The sequence below is a fragment of the Streptopelia decaocto genome (genome assembly GCF_964273445.1).
Source record: "Streptopelia decaocto genome assembly, chromosome: 2".
Taxonomy (NCBI): Eukaryota; Metazoa; Chordata; class Aves; order Columbiformes; family Columbidae; genus Streptopelia; species Streptopelia decaocto.
The window spans coordinates 158,617,871-158,632,845 of record NC_138655.1 but is presented as its reverse complement, the minus strand read 5'-3'; the positions used below and the strand labels follow the sequence as shown (position 1 = coordinate 158,632,845).

Below are 14,975 nucleotides of genomic sequence, written 5' to 3'. Positions count from 1 at the left end.
CTGGCACAGACCTTAAGAGATCACTGCATCCAACACACTTCCTCTGTGGTCTACCAGGAGGGGATCAATGACATGACAGCAATTTCCCTGCTCTTCCATTGAAAATGCTCCCCCATCCCAATTCATAGAGGAAACAACCACAAAAGGAGAGAGGGAACTAATAAAACCTTAAAATTTAGTCTCATTTCCTGTGCAAAACTGTTGCAATTATCCCTTAACTAACAAACACCACTGGGTAACACTAATTAAGATACACATAACTTCATCCATCTCACCCAAACAGACTCAGGACCACACAATGATCCTTTCTGAATGCAGCCAGACAGATCTAAGCCATCCTCACGCAGGTATCGATGCTGCGTTAGTGATGAGTTACAGCAATGACATGTGGGGAAGGGGACACGCACAGCACCTGCCACCCACACACAACTGTGAGCAGAACTGCAAATCTGCACAAAACTCCTGCCAATTTATATCGCTTTCCAAAAAACAGTCACAGCGCCTCGCAAATGGGTCCTATCGTGACAGGACAAGGGATGATGGTTTAAACTAAAGGAGGGAGATTCAGGCTGGATATCAAGAAATTTTTGACACTGAGGGTGGTGAGAGCCTGGCCCAGGTTGCCCAGAGAGGTGGTGGATGAACCATCCCTGGAGACATCCCAGGCCAGGCTGGACGGGGCTCTGAGCAACCTGAGCTGGTGAAGATGTCCCTGCTCAGGGCAGGGGGGGCACTGGATGAGTTTGAAGGTCCCTTCCAACCCAAACTATGCTGTGATTCACTACAGTATTCCCACAATTACTGCTTTCCCTAGTGTACCCATATAAATTATACAGCTGACAGTCTGAAGGTACCTTGAACAGTTTGCACCAACCACACTCTCTATAAAAGAAATCAAATGGACAATCTGCAGAGAACTGGACTGGAGCCAGCAAGTCATTCCCCACTGGTGCTCAGAGCAAGCCTGAACTTTCTTTTTAAAATGTTTCATTGACAAAGGAGCAAAGCAGTGGATTTCACCTTGAAAGTGAAAACATCCTAAAAACCTGGAGTTTTTCCACAAGGGATTTTAAACTGAAATTTGTCATTTTACATATTGGAGAAGCAGATCTGGACTTTCCCTTCTCTCCTTCCCCCCCCCTTTTTTTTGTAGCTTTACTTTATTCATTTTTTAAATTCAAGCCACTATCAATCTCCGAATCACTCTTCTATCAGGTTTGCAAGGATCTCCAGAATTGTAAATAATATTCACTTTAAAAAGTCTCAGCACCACAGAGCATCCGATACACAACTAATCCAGCAGCAGAGGGACAAGGTGCAAGTAATGCAGGTCACTGACTACAAAAGCAATATACTCAGACTCTGTTTGAAACTGAAGCTTCCTTGGGAGAAGAGATACAGAGAATGAAGATGTTCAGCCCAGAAATACAAGGCAGACTCAGGAAGAGGCTCCACCTAGAACATGACCCACCAGATCACACTGACAGTCAAAAGAGAATTTGTCCAATTTTGACACAACTAGAAGGCAAAAAAAAATAGAAAGCAGTGTACTGTTCATCCATACCATCTTGGCAATGCCTTTTGCTCTGTTATCAGGCTGCAGAAAATCAATTGTTTCAGGGGAATCCAGCTCTTACCCATCTTTCCAGCTACATCAGGCCTCCATTCCACCGGTCCCAGACACTTGTACCTGATCCTCCGCTCTCAAGTATCCACCCTGTAATAACAAAGAGTTTACAGGTTAATTTTGACATGTCAATGGGGACAGAGACTGACCAGGACCACCATTCATGAAGCATTTCCCCACCATCACCTGGGCTGGGAGAAAGAGGAGAACAATTTAGTCAGGTGTCCTGATTTTGTTAAAAACAAGTTTCTCTTACAGTGAATTTGCCTGTCAGCTAAAGCTTCATATTACCTGCATTTTCCTGGAGAACCAGGTACATGTTTTGGTAAACATAGCAATGGAATGCAAAGTTATTGATAAGCATGGATGGACATCTCACCAGAGGGACAACGAGAAACAGGTGACCAAGAACCTGACCAACTGTGTATAACATTCAATTCACATGAATACTTCATATAAAAGTGGGAGATCATGAGGATCTCGTTCCTTTTTTCCCTTCTGCTTATGGCCGACATTAGGAGAGGACCTTGCTAGTTATCCCTGCGAACTGAGGCCAGTGACAGACTGAATCCAGCTCCGGTTGGCTGCAGAGTCCAGTCCAGGACTTGGGTGGCCGGCTCTGCAGTTGCTGGGACTTTCAAGACTGGTTTTGTATATTTTGTATTATTTTCTCTATTCTCACTAGAAGCATTAGTAAAACATTATTCAGTTTTCCAACTTTCTTCTCTGTCCTTTTCCTCCCGATCGCCTGTCCTGAGTGGGAAGCGGGGAGAGGGAGGGAAGAGAGGAGGTTAACAATACATCTGCCAGGGTTTTATTGTCACCCTGCAATCAAAACCCTCGACATCAGGTTTTGAGAGCAGGAATCTGCCCTCCCCTGCACACCTCAAAGGTCACACACCACAAACCTGGTACCTCTACAGTGTTAAAATGTTGGAGTATGAGCAGGGACATCTTCACCAGCTCAGGTTGCTCAGAGCCCCGTCCAGCCTGGCCTGGGATGTCTCCAGGGATGGTTCATCCACCACCTCTCTGGCCAACCTGGGACAGTGTTTCATCACCCTCAGTGTACAAAATTTCTTCTTCATGCCTGGCCTGAACCTTCCCTATGGGATAACACTTGGGGAACAGACTGACTGCAGGACATGGAAAGTCAGTCCCAGCGGCAGCCTGTATCAAAGCAAAGACCTCAATTTAGGCCTTCCAAATTCCAGCCAAGGTTCCTCAACCCTGGACCAGCCTTTCTCTGGACACACAGGAAAAATAAAACCAACAAACTGATCCTGGGCAGCTCTCAGCAGCAACGTATGTCCCATACATTCATTATGGAGATCAAATTTCCTACAGCCCTGCCTGTTGCCAACTGGTACTCATGGCTACCTGCTAATTTGCCCCAAATTGATGCAGAACAGGGTTCAGTTACCCACCACGCTACATTTAGCCAAAGCTAAATGGGTTTTTCTGCTTACTGAGAAACTTAAGAGTCTAAAGCTGAGCCTGCTGGAGTCAGTCTTGCTCACCCTCATTTTAGGCACAACCCACCTCAAGATGGGCACTGTTTTAAGTAGCAGTGATAGACGTGATCAGCAAAAACCAGCCCACTTTAGCTGGCTGATTATCACACAGATTTCTTGGTGGAAAACCTGTGTGGTAGCACAAGTAAATGGAGAGACACCTCAAACATTTCAGACTTGCACAGAGAGAGTAAAACATCCCTGTTCTGCAGTCACAACAGGCAATATCACTGCAAAGCCAACACGAAATGCACGTGCCAGGACACAAATGCAAATTTCACAGTATTACACATCACAGATTGGGCAGGAGAAGCAGAAAGAGGCGCTTAGAAAACCTCCCAGTTCAGTCAAATCTATTTAAATACAGTGAGAAATCTGAAGTGAAGCAGGAACAATTACACGTGTGGATTAAAACCGTTTTGTGAAGCTCCAGCGCCTTGGTGCTGGCAAGCAGGAGGATATTTATCCAGCCTATTTTGAGAGAGACGAGCAGGAAGGGAAAGCGATAAGAAAGCAGCAGAGATGTACGTGTGCCCCAAAGTGCGTTGTTCCTTTTGCTGCTGCAGCTTCCTCAGGACAGCATCATTCAGCCAAAGAGCTCATGTCCATCAGGGACTCTTTTCAAAACAAAGGAAGAGGCAAGGAAGTAACTAACAGGTTTGGAAAGGTTTAAAGTCCTATCTTGAGAAGGAACTGGTTGGTCTATGCAAAAGTGGATTGAAAGAGAGCAGAAAAAGCACCAAAAAGCGGTGTAAAAATTCCGTCTGATTATAACAGCAGGAAACAGTCCTAAAATCTTCACTGCTTTTGCTTTCAAAATTGATGCAGCACTTCCATCAATTAAGCTTGGTGCAGTTTGCACCAAGGGCCATGTATGGATAGCCTGGATTAACCCTAAATTCCTGGGCTAGCCCAGGTTAAGTCTCCCATCAGTGTCACAGACTTTTCTATGGGGTTTTTGGAGACCTTTCAGACCTTTGCAATCTGTATCTAGTTACATAACATGCACCTATAGGAACCGTGCAAACAAACCTGGAAAAACCGCTGACCTTTCCAGGTTCCACTTAAATTTGAGAAGAAACTTCTTCATGGTGAGGGTGCCAGAGCTGGCCCAGGCTGCCCAGGGAGGTTGTGGAGTCTCCTTCTCTGACATTCAAACCCACCTGGACACCTTCCTGTGTAACCTCATCTGGGTGTTCCTGCTCCATGGGGGGATTGGACTGGATGAGCTTTCCAGGTCCCTTCCAACCCCTGACATTGTGTTTCTGTGAAAGCCCTGCCTGGTGCTCTTCTCCATCACCTCAGCCATAAAAAGCCCCCAAGACCCCACTCCCATGAGCAAAGCAGCCCCTACACAAAGTGCAGGAAACCTCCACAGATACACAAGAAAAAACACAGAGGTTTTCTGTTTTAGTAGATCACTTCAGTCCTGAGGACAGCCAGTCTCTAAACTGCCTGCAGACACCGGTGATTTCCGTGGCTTCCCAAAAATACATACCAGCAGCTTCCTGTTACAGGACAAATTCCTGTTTCGAGGACAAATTGTGCCCTTTTATTATCTCCCTTAAAAACCAGCAAGGAAAAAGGGGGGAAAAAAAATAAGAGGAGGAAAAACAAGGAAAAATCCTTTTTCTACTCTGATGCACTTCAAAGCAGCATCATCCCACTTCTCCTCCCACTAAGCTCCCTCATCAGAGCCTCCAAGTGCAAGTGATGGGGATTTGCAATGCAAACCAGTCAACGCCTGAAACTGGGCTCCTGCTCCACACTCCACCACTCCCACAGCCTCTCCTGTACATCTCCATCATCAAGCTACAAACTGCTGCCCTGGTCACCTCACTGTGCACACAGGCTTCCTAAAAAGCAGTAAAATTAAGACCTCAAAGTGTCGGCTCCGAGGGGTGATGCAGGACTCCTATCCCAGGTTTGTGTTGTGCATGCAAAGTATTTCAGCTGCTTAGGAAACTACTGGAGGTAACTTAACCTGCAGGAAAACCCAATATAGATGGTCTTATCGAGAATAAAAGCAGCTTTGACTTGACTGAGCGGAACCAAATTCCACAGCTAAAGGGGCTCAGCTTCATTACGGTTGAGTGCAGAGTATCTACAAGAGAGCTGGATGTAAGAGCGTTAATTCATTTCAAAAATTAATCCCAGTTCTTCCCTTTTCTCCCCATACTCCTGGCTGGGGAGGGATTAAGCAAAACTGAGTTCAAGGGAGAGAACAGCAATGTACATGGCTCCAGCATCTATGCATTGAAGTCTCATAAAGAAAAGCAGAGGAAGACAGAGAAAAGCAATTTTTCCCTGGGTTTGAAGGAAGACAAAAATGACTGGAAGAGACTTATTGGAAGGATTTAGGACAAGCAGATAGACAGCCCAGCATTGAGAGCTGGAGTCAATAGCCTACCATTGACCTGAAATGGGATTTACAGTATCAGCTATCCCAAAAAAGGCTGGTTTTACCCCAGAAAGGCTCAGCATCCATCATAAACCAGTCTCTGAGTCAGGACATATTGCCAGTACCACAGCACAAGCAACTGGCATCTCCCTCCATGGTTTATCATCCCCAGGGATAGCAGCACCTACTTATCCAACCTGAGCACCACTTCACACTTTGAAGATGCAGGGATACACCACCATTAAATAAAACAGCCACAATTGTCCCTGAAATGTGGCTCAGCTGGAAAGCTACTCAAACGAGCACTGCTAAAATTGGGACTTTCCTTGTTTTTTCAAGCAGCAGGGAACAACATGTTGGGCTCAGAGAGTTGAACAAGCAAGAGTCAAACGGAAAAAATCTCTCCTTTTTAAGCGTTGACCACATTAACTTTCAGCAAGTTTCCGGGAGTCCTGCCAGGGCGCTGGAGTTTTGTATACTACGGAACTGTTAAAAATATTATTGTAAACGGTATTTTCAAAATGTTTCAGAGGCCAGGGCTGGGGTAGTGTTAAAAACAACAGCAAAGCCTGTGAGATTGTTTTAATGGTGAGAAGACAAATGTATGCCTGTTGATAGCTCAAAGAGCTTGCAGGCTTGGAAAAGATGGGTTCATATGCCAAGAAAAAGCAGCTGAAATATTACAGGTTTCCTCAGATCATCTCAACCTCGCTCTTGTAATTTTGCTCTAGATGCTATAAGACACATGATCTGGTGCACACAGAGTTACCCTGGAAATGGGATCCATATCTAGAGGTTACACAAAATAACAGCTAAATGTTGGTGACACTTCAGGCATGTAAGACTCTATTCTTCTGGAATTTTTCTGCTCAGGTTAGGATGTGTCACACAGGGTCAGCCAACAAGTAGCTGTTAGAGACTACGCACCTACATCTGTGAGCATGCAACTGGGATGGACATTTTGAAAACACTGAATCATAGAAGGTCCTGGGTTGGAAGGACCCACAAAGTTCATGGAGTCCAACTCCTGTCCCTGCACAGGACAACCCCACAGTTCACACCGTGTGTCTGAGAGCCTTGTCCAGTCTCTTCTTGAACACTGTCAGGCTTGGGGCCGTGACACCTCCCTGGGGAGCCTGTTCAGTGTCCAGCACCTCTGGGTGAAGAACCATTTCCTGATGTCCAACCTAAACCTCCCCTGGCACATCTTCCTGTCATTCCCTCAGGTTCTGTCGTTGGTCACTAAAGAGAAGAGCTCAGTCCTGCCCCTCCTCCTCCCCTTGTGAGGAGCTGGAGCCACCATGAGCTCTCCCCTCAGTCTCCTCTTCTCCAGGCTGAACAAACCAAGTGACTTCAGCCGCTTCTCATACGGCTTCTCCTCCAAACCCTTGACCAACTTCGTACCCTCTTCTGGACACTCTCCAGTAGCTTTATCTCCTTTTTACCCTGTGTCCCCAGCCCTGCACACAGTGAATGCTCCAGGTGCAGAGCAGAGCGGGACAATCCCCTCCCTGCCCAGCTGGCCGTGCTGTGCTGGGTGCACCAGGACACGGGTCCCTCTTGTCTCCAGGGACACTGTTGGCTCATGTTCAACTTGCCATTGACCAGAACCCCCAGATCTTTCTCCATGGAGCTGCTCTCCAGCCTCTCATCCCCCGGTCTGTGTGCACAGCCAGGGTTGCTGTGTCCTGGGTGCAAAATCCAGCACTTGCATGTGACTGGGCTGGGTCTGCAGGAATATGTCCCAAGTGGCCTTAAGGGACAAACTGTGTGAGCCAAGATGAGGAGGAAAAAAACCACCTTTCCTGAGCACACAGTAGCCAGGCTGCTAAGCAAGAAGTGACATACATGTGTCACCACAGCTCATAAAAGGAGCAAACCAGTTATGTGGGAGCTACACCACACAAAACCCCACAAGCCATTCCTCATGAACACTCATCACTTGAGGGTTTTTTCTCCCCATTTTCTGGCACAGCACCCAAAAACTAATTAAGCATGTTTCAAACTACGGTATTTTGCTGGGAGAAGAGCTAGCCTGTGCTTCTTTAAGAGCCATCGTGCATGATGGAGGACACCTTGAGTGAGTGACCCAGCCAATGCAGCTGTATTCCACAGCTGCTTCTAGAGAAACACCTCCTGAGCCATCCTGTTGATTCCAGCACAATGTGTACATAGAACAAGAGCTTTAACACCTCCCTGACAACCCTTTAAAACAGCCATTGAGATCTTAAAATCTCTCCCCTCTCAGCTCTTTCTCTTCCCACAAATGACTTTGTAAATGAAACCTTGCAGACAACATGCTCCAATTAGGGTGGTTTTTTTTTTCAGTGTTCTTGCCTTATTGTGATAATCCTTTTACCAAGATCAGTGGAATAATCAGTAATTTTCACTGGCATACACAATAGTTTTGATTTTGCATACAGACCTCAAACTTATTAAAACCCATAAACCAAGGAAGCAAATCGAAAGGATTAGAAAGTCAACTCTTCCATCAGCAAAAAACAGACACAGTCCTATAAGGTCAGAGTTAATGTTTTCACACAGTGGCTGGGGTTGGAAGGGACCTCTGGAGATCATCCAGTCCAACCCACCTGCTCAAGCAGGGTCACCAGAGCAGATCACACTGGAAGGTGTCCAGGTGGGTTTGAATGTCTCCAGAGAAGGAGACTCCACAACCTCTCTGGGCAGCCTGGTCCAGGCTCTGGCACCTCAAAGGAAAGAAGTTTCTCCTCATATTCAGATGGAACCTCCTGTGTTTCAGTCTGTGCCCGTTGCCCCTCATCCTGTCGTTGGGCACCACTGAACAGAGTCTGGTCCATCCTCTTGACACCCACCCTGGAGATATTTGTCAGCTTAAATAAGGTCCCCTCCCAGCTTCTCTTCTCCAGGCTGAACAGCCCCAGCTCTCTCAGTCTTTCCTCATAAGAAAGATGCTCCAGACCCCTCAGCATCTCGGTAGCCCTCCACTGGTCTCCCTCCAGTAATTCCTTGTCCTTCTTAAACTGGGAAGCCCAGAACTGGACACACAACTCCAGATGCGGCCTCACCAGGGCAGAGTAGAGGGGGAAGAACAACCTCCCTCGACCTGCTGGTCACACTCTACTTAATGCACCTCAGGTACCATTGGCCTTCTTGGCCACAAGGACACATCGCTGGCTCATGGTCAACCTGTTGTCCACCAGAACTCCCAAGTTCTTCTCTGCAGAGCTGCTTTTCAGCAGGTCAACCCCCAACCTGTACCAGTGCCTTGGGCTGTTCCTCCCAAGGTGCAGGACCCTACACTTGCATTTGAATTTCATCATGTTCTTCCCTGCCCCATCCTCCAGCCTGTGCAGGTCTCTGTGGGTGGCAGCACAGCCTTCTGATGTGTCAGCCCTTCCTCCCAGTTTGGTGTCATCAACAAACCTGCTGAGGGTGCACTCAGTCTCTTTGTCCAGGTCATTGATGAACAGGTTGAACAAGGATGGACCCAGTACTGACCCCTCGGGAACCCCACTAACTACAGGCCTCCAACCAGACTCTGCACCATTGATCACAACCCCCCGAGCTCTGCCATCCAACCAGTTCATGATCATTCACGCATTCATTTGGTGAAATATATATTTGCTCTGCAAATTCCTAAAGAACCTATGGTCCCCACCTGTTCATTTTTTTACTTGCATCAAGGTCTGCACAGCACAGAACTGCATCCCTGTTAACTCCCCCTTGTTACAGAGGAGCTGCCTCCTCCAGCAAGGGGCAAAGCCCAACCAATGTTCAGACCCCTTGGTTACACCCCAAGCCCATCTCAGTCCCACCACACACTGCGCCTAAATGGAAATTTTAAAATCAGGCACTCATGTGATGAAGTCTAAAGGATCCTCATCTCCTGCAACCCAGTACGTTCATCTCCCCAAAAGCCAGTCAAGCCAGGATTATTTAAACACACATCCATGCTTACTGGGGATGAAGGTCTGCAGCTAGAGGAGAGGACTGTTCTGCATCATTTCCCCTTTTATAGGGCAAAAATCCTGCCCTCAAATAGTTACCTGTGCACTTTTAAAGCAGTGAGAAACCCTGATGCCAGTTACACCAACAGAAACCCTCTGATTTCAATCAACATGACCCATAAGTTAACACAGCAAAGGGGAAGGTCTACCTCTATGTGTAAGATAAAAGCCAACGCAAAAGAGACTAATTTCTTCCTCCTGCAGGTTTTCACGCATTTTTTTGCTTCAAATGACTGAAGACTTTGGGGAGGGGGAAATTAAAACAAGAAAGTGTATCTGGAAAAGTGAGGCTTCAGGTCTCTTTTTTTCTTATGTCCCTAGGGGAAAATGGAAAAAAAAAAAAAAGAGCAGAAATGGCAAAGGAGGAACAGACACTAAAATCTTCACATAAAACAAATTTGCTCTCTGAAAAGCATTCGTCTCAGACCAAAATCTTCCCTGGAAAAAGCAACTGGGAGAAAAGCATCTGCACAGCACCGAGCTGCTATCCAGACCAAGAAATTAAAAGTCTTTGTGAATGAAGCTTGACGCCAAAGAGCTGCAAAGCCAACATGGTGCAAAAGAGAACTTGGCCTGAAAACGGCATCTTAACCGGGGATGGGGACACCAGGTCTCCCCAGGGATAACAACAGGTGGGAACCAACCCTGTCTCTGTGGCTTTGTCTCAGTTTCAAAAGCATTACAAACATTATGACCGGTCCAACATGCTCTAACGGGGAGGTTAATGCTAAGTGACCAAGCTTTGGACTGGGAAGGAGAGAGGTCCAACCCACCACCTAAGTGGCCAGCAAGATCTCACAGCGGCAGGAGGGTTTTTAAGCCACTGTGCCATCTCCCACGCTCATCCCATCTTCTAGCTGACCCACTTTCTCTCACTTGCAACACCCCGCTGACAGCATCCAGGGTAACACATCTCCTACGAGTTGTCCTACCAGCCCTTGTATCCTGCCGTTTACCCTCAACAGGCTGCGATCAATAGTCCCTCTCGCAGCCATCCCACTGCACAGCTGCTTTTTTAACAAGCTGCGGCCCCATCCCCGCAGCCCATCTAGATTCGATTGATCACAACACAACTTTCCAATCGAGTGCGAAGCCAAGGGCCGCGACTAATTAACCGCTTTCTGCTCTCTCAGCAGCTATCTGGTTATTTTGCTTCTTCCTCATGGGCAAGAAGCATGAGCTCCGCAGCACATGGGGAGACCAGGACCTGAGGATCAGGTCCCAAGAGACACCGCAGAACTTGCAAGGTCCTTTTCTTGCTCACACTGCTTCTGCCATGCACTTCTAGGTCAAGATTAGACCAGGGTGAGTAAGCAGAGCTCGGCAAACACTTGGTGGCAAGCGGAGATTAAAAGACAGATTGTGTTTTGGGGCAGAAGGACCAGATTTCTGCACAGCCCCAGGACATGGCTGTCTCCACAAGCTTCTGGCTTGTGCGTGCCATTGGTGGGGTGGTGATAGGGATATGAAACAAACACGTGGGTCAGCTTTCACAGAGTGTTTGTTCTCCTTGTCCTCTTCACTTGTAGCATCACATGAACTCAAGTACATTTGCCTGTGTGTGACTAGACACGATAAATGAGCCATCAACAGCTCAGGAACCAGACTGGTCAGCACACACACAGTTACAGAATCACAGAATGATTTTGGTTGGAAGAGACCCTCAAGATCGAGTCCAACCATAACCTAACACTGTCACTAAACCATGTCCATAAGAACCTCGTCTATGTGCCTTTTCAACACCTCCAGGGATGGTGATTTCACCACCTCCCTGGGCAGCCTGTTCCTATGTCAGACAACCCTTTCTGTGAAGAACTTGTTTAATATCCACATGGCCGTACACTTACACAACCTCAAGTATCTGCAGAGCATATGTATTGACCAAAGTCAAAGTGCTCAGGGCCTCCCCGCTCTGCCCTGCCTCAGTTGGTCCTTCACCACCTGACTGTCATGCAGTTGTTGCTCTGCAGAACACACGCACAGACTGTCACGGGCTGCAGCACACAAGAGGCAGCTTCTTCCAAAGGAGAAGCAGCCCTGAGTTGCCCAAACATGACCTGCAGCTGTCATTTAACGGTGCAACACCAGTGTCAATACAGGCTGGGGATGAAGGAATTGAGACGCCCCACAGAGAAGGACTTGGCGGATGAAAGATCAGATGTGAGCCAGCAATGTGCACTTGCAGGCCAGAAGCCAATTGTATCTTGGGCTGCACCACAAGGAGCGGGGCCAGCAGGTGGAGGGAGGTGATTCTGTCCCACTACTCCGCTCTGGTGACACCCCCTGCAGTGCTGGTCCAGCTCTGGTTCCTCAGCACAGGACACACATGGACCTGCTGGAGAGGGGCCAGAGGAGCCACAGGAATGATCCGAGGCTGGAACAGCTCTGCTGGGAGGACAGGCTGAGAGAGCTGGGGTGTTCAGCTGGAGAAGAGAAGCTCCGGGGAAACCTTGTTGCGGCCTTTCAGTGCTTAAAAGTGGCTGATAAGAAAGATGGGGACAGACTTTTTAGCAGGGCCTGTTGCGATAGGACAAGGGGTGATGGTTTTAAACTAAGTGAGGGGAGATTCAGGCTGGACATGAGGAAGAAATTTTCAGTGCTGAGGGTGGTAAGACACTATCCCAGGTTGCCCAGAGAGGTGTTGGATGCCCCATCCCTGGAGACATCCAAGGCCAGGCTGGACGGGGCTCTGAGCAACCTGAGCTGGTGAAGATGTCCCTGCTCATGGCAGGGGTGGCACTGGATGAGCTTTGGAGGTCCCTTCCAACCCAAACTATTCTATGACCTGCTCCCCCAGTACAATACAGCAAGGGAGCTGCTGTGCTGCCTCTCCTTCATTCCCTGAGTCTGGCGGACAGAAGAAAAGAGGAGGAAACTGAGGAAAAGGCAGATCTCGCCTCTAAATGCAGCTTGCAGCATTGCAGAGTGTCAGGCTAAGAGCTCAACAGGTCACCAAGGCCAAGAGCCATCTGCAAGGGAGGCAGAGCGATGAGTAACTTCCTTTCCTACAGCATCCAGCCTCGTGTGGTGCAATGCAAAGTCACAGGCAACAGAAGGCTGTGGGCTTTTAATGCCATCTCAGAGGAAGCCTGACCTGAGATATTCAAAAGACAGAAGCCCATCACCCCCAAGAGACCACTGACCAACCCCAAACCGTCAGGGCAGCCACACAAAACCTTCAGACTAGGAGACCATCAGAACAGTTGCTCAGCTGCTCCAAAAATCAGGTCACTTATTAGGCACAGTGGGGAAACAGTCAACTACTTTATTTTAAAAGAAAGCTCTGGAGAAAGAGCTCAACTCAGTATTGATTCCCACAGCCCCATTTACAGACAGAATGAATTAATTTCCAGGATGGAGAGAATCATACGCCTGCATATCAAAACAAAATACAGAAGCTCCTCCAGTTCTTCAACTGCATTTCAATGGAAACCAGAAGGTTGTCACGATGGAAAGATTGACGTTTTCTAATTAATCCTCCCCGCTGAGTGTTTAATGCTACTAATTGATGAGGAGAGGTGGTGTCCAGACAGTGTTTCAAATTGCTTTTAACATCTTTAGACCAAGTTTTGGCTAAATTAAATGATAATAAGGCAGATTTGCTGCCTGCATGACTGCACCCTACTGCAACTCCCTCTTCCCCACAAGACACCGAGTTGAGGGAAGGAAGGCAAAGCCCATCTTGGAGTTTGTTTACAAGGGTTGGAAGTTTTCCTGGAAAACGTCAACTGCGATAGTGTCACTTCCACAGAACATGCCAAGACAAAGACCATTGGTGCCAGGGACACGGTCTGTACCATGAGACACCCAGCCCCTACCCTCCATGGATCTAGGGGATAGCTTCTGACTCCAAAAGATCAACCTCTTAGCCAAGAGATGTCCCATAGTAACTCCAGAAATCCACACAAAATGCACTGTGGTGTCAGGAAACACAAGATCAGGCCACAGCACAGCCCCAGGGGCTCAACACAGTACCACCACCAGCAAAAACATCTTGCCCATGGTGCTGCAGGCTTGCTCACCTGCACCACAGAATGGTCCTGGTCTCTAAACCCTAAATATTGATCTTGCACTGTTGTTGACCAGGAGACACCTTTGGAGACAGCAGAGCGATCCTAAAAGTGAGAACCACCAGGCTCAACACAAGAAGGCAGCTCAGCACATGCCGAGATGTGAAATTCCTGCTCCCATGCCCTGTGTTCAGCACATTAGAATGTCCTGAGTTGGAAGGGACCCACAAGGATCATCGAGTCCAGCTCTTGTCCCTGCACAGGTCAACCCCAAAATTCACACCATGTGTCTGAGGACGTTGTCCAGTCTCTTCTTGAACACTGTCAGGCTTAACGTGCTCTAGGTAAGGACAGAATCTTTATACTCAACACTCAGCCATTTCAGTCTAGGAGACGCTAAGTGCTTTGAGCTGCGAATGAAATCAGGGAGTGCGAAATAAAAAGTACACGTGCATGGGGCCGTGCTATGGTTACTGAGGAGTAATAAACCAAGTAGTGTTGATGGTCCCCAAGCTCAGGCCTGAAACTCCAGCTCTGCTGTGTTTGTCATAGCAATAACATTCCCACCTGCACCTTTCTGACGTCCCCTCCGGGAGTTTTCACACACACCACTGTCATAGATCACGGTCAACGGAGCCCACGCCAGCTGTGCAGATGTCTAGCTGGCTGACCTCTCCTTACCAAAAGACCTCTTTTGCTATTATTATTAGTTTCCAAACCACCAGCTCCATCAGAAAATAAGGTAAAATAAGCTTATTCCTAGAACACTAAAAAAAGATGAGCTGATGCCTGCACAAGCTGAGTTCCAGCAAGTCAACAAGAAGGCTCCAAGCACGCAAAGAATGTAGAGTCTAAAGCTTTTCGTCCTTTTACTACAAAATCCTGTTGCTGCAACTTGTGCAGGTTGAGGCACAGGCATGCAGAGTCCTCACCTGCACAGCCTGGCTGGTACTCACCCATAGCACCCCGAGTAAACTACTCCTGTCTGCCCAACGGCCCAGTAATAAATAGACCCCAAGGAGTAAAGCTGCACACCAGGAGGGTGGTGGATGAGATGATCTAATAGGACCTTTTCCATCTCTCAACTTTTATGCTTAGTCACAAGATAAATATCTCCCACGTTGTAAAGAAACACACTGGCTTCACTTGCCTGCTTATGTTGGGAGAGCGTTGCCCTCTGAAGACATTTCGTTTTCCAGCTGTTTTTTCACTCACGCTAATAGGAGGAGAGTTCAGCAGAGACTTGCATTTGCCTGGCTTTTGGTTTCAGGGAGCTCCGAGGCACCCAAGCAAGTCCCCTAATTCTTGTCCCAGCAGCCACAAGCAGCACAAAAACCTCATTTCTGTGTTACCTGAGTACCTGTGCTTCTCTGAGCACTCAAGCCTGATCCTGTCCAACGTGGAGAAGCACTCAATATACTTTTTTGAAGAAAG

At 47.7% G+C, this 14,975-nt stretch overlaps 1 protein-coding gene across 2 annotated transcripts in view; it reads right to left on the bottom strand.

Moving 5' to 3' along the window:
• The window catches only part of LOC309435908 (mitogen-activated protein kinase kinase kinase 3-like), an 89,496-nt gene that overhangs the window by 61,514 nt on the left and 13,007 nt on the right, over positions 1-14,975 (bottom strand). For both annotated transcript variants that reach the window (XM_082044655.1, XM_082044656.1), the window contains exon 2: positions 1,638-1,717. In XM_082044655.1, the coding sequence (XP_081900781.1) occupies positions 1,638-1,641 (4 nt within the window). In that variant the 5' untranslated portion in view covers positions 1,642-1,717. The remainder of the gene's footprint in view (positions 1-1,637; positions 1,718-14,975) is intronic.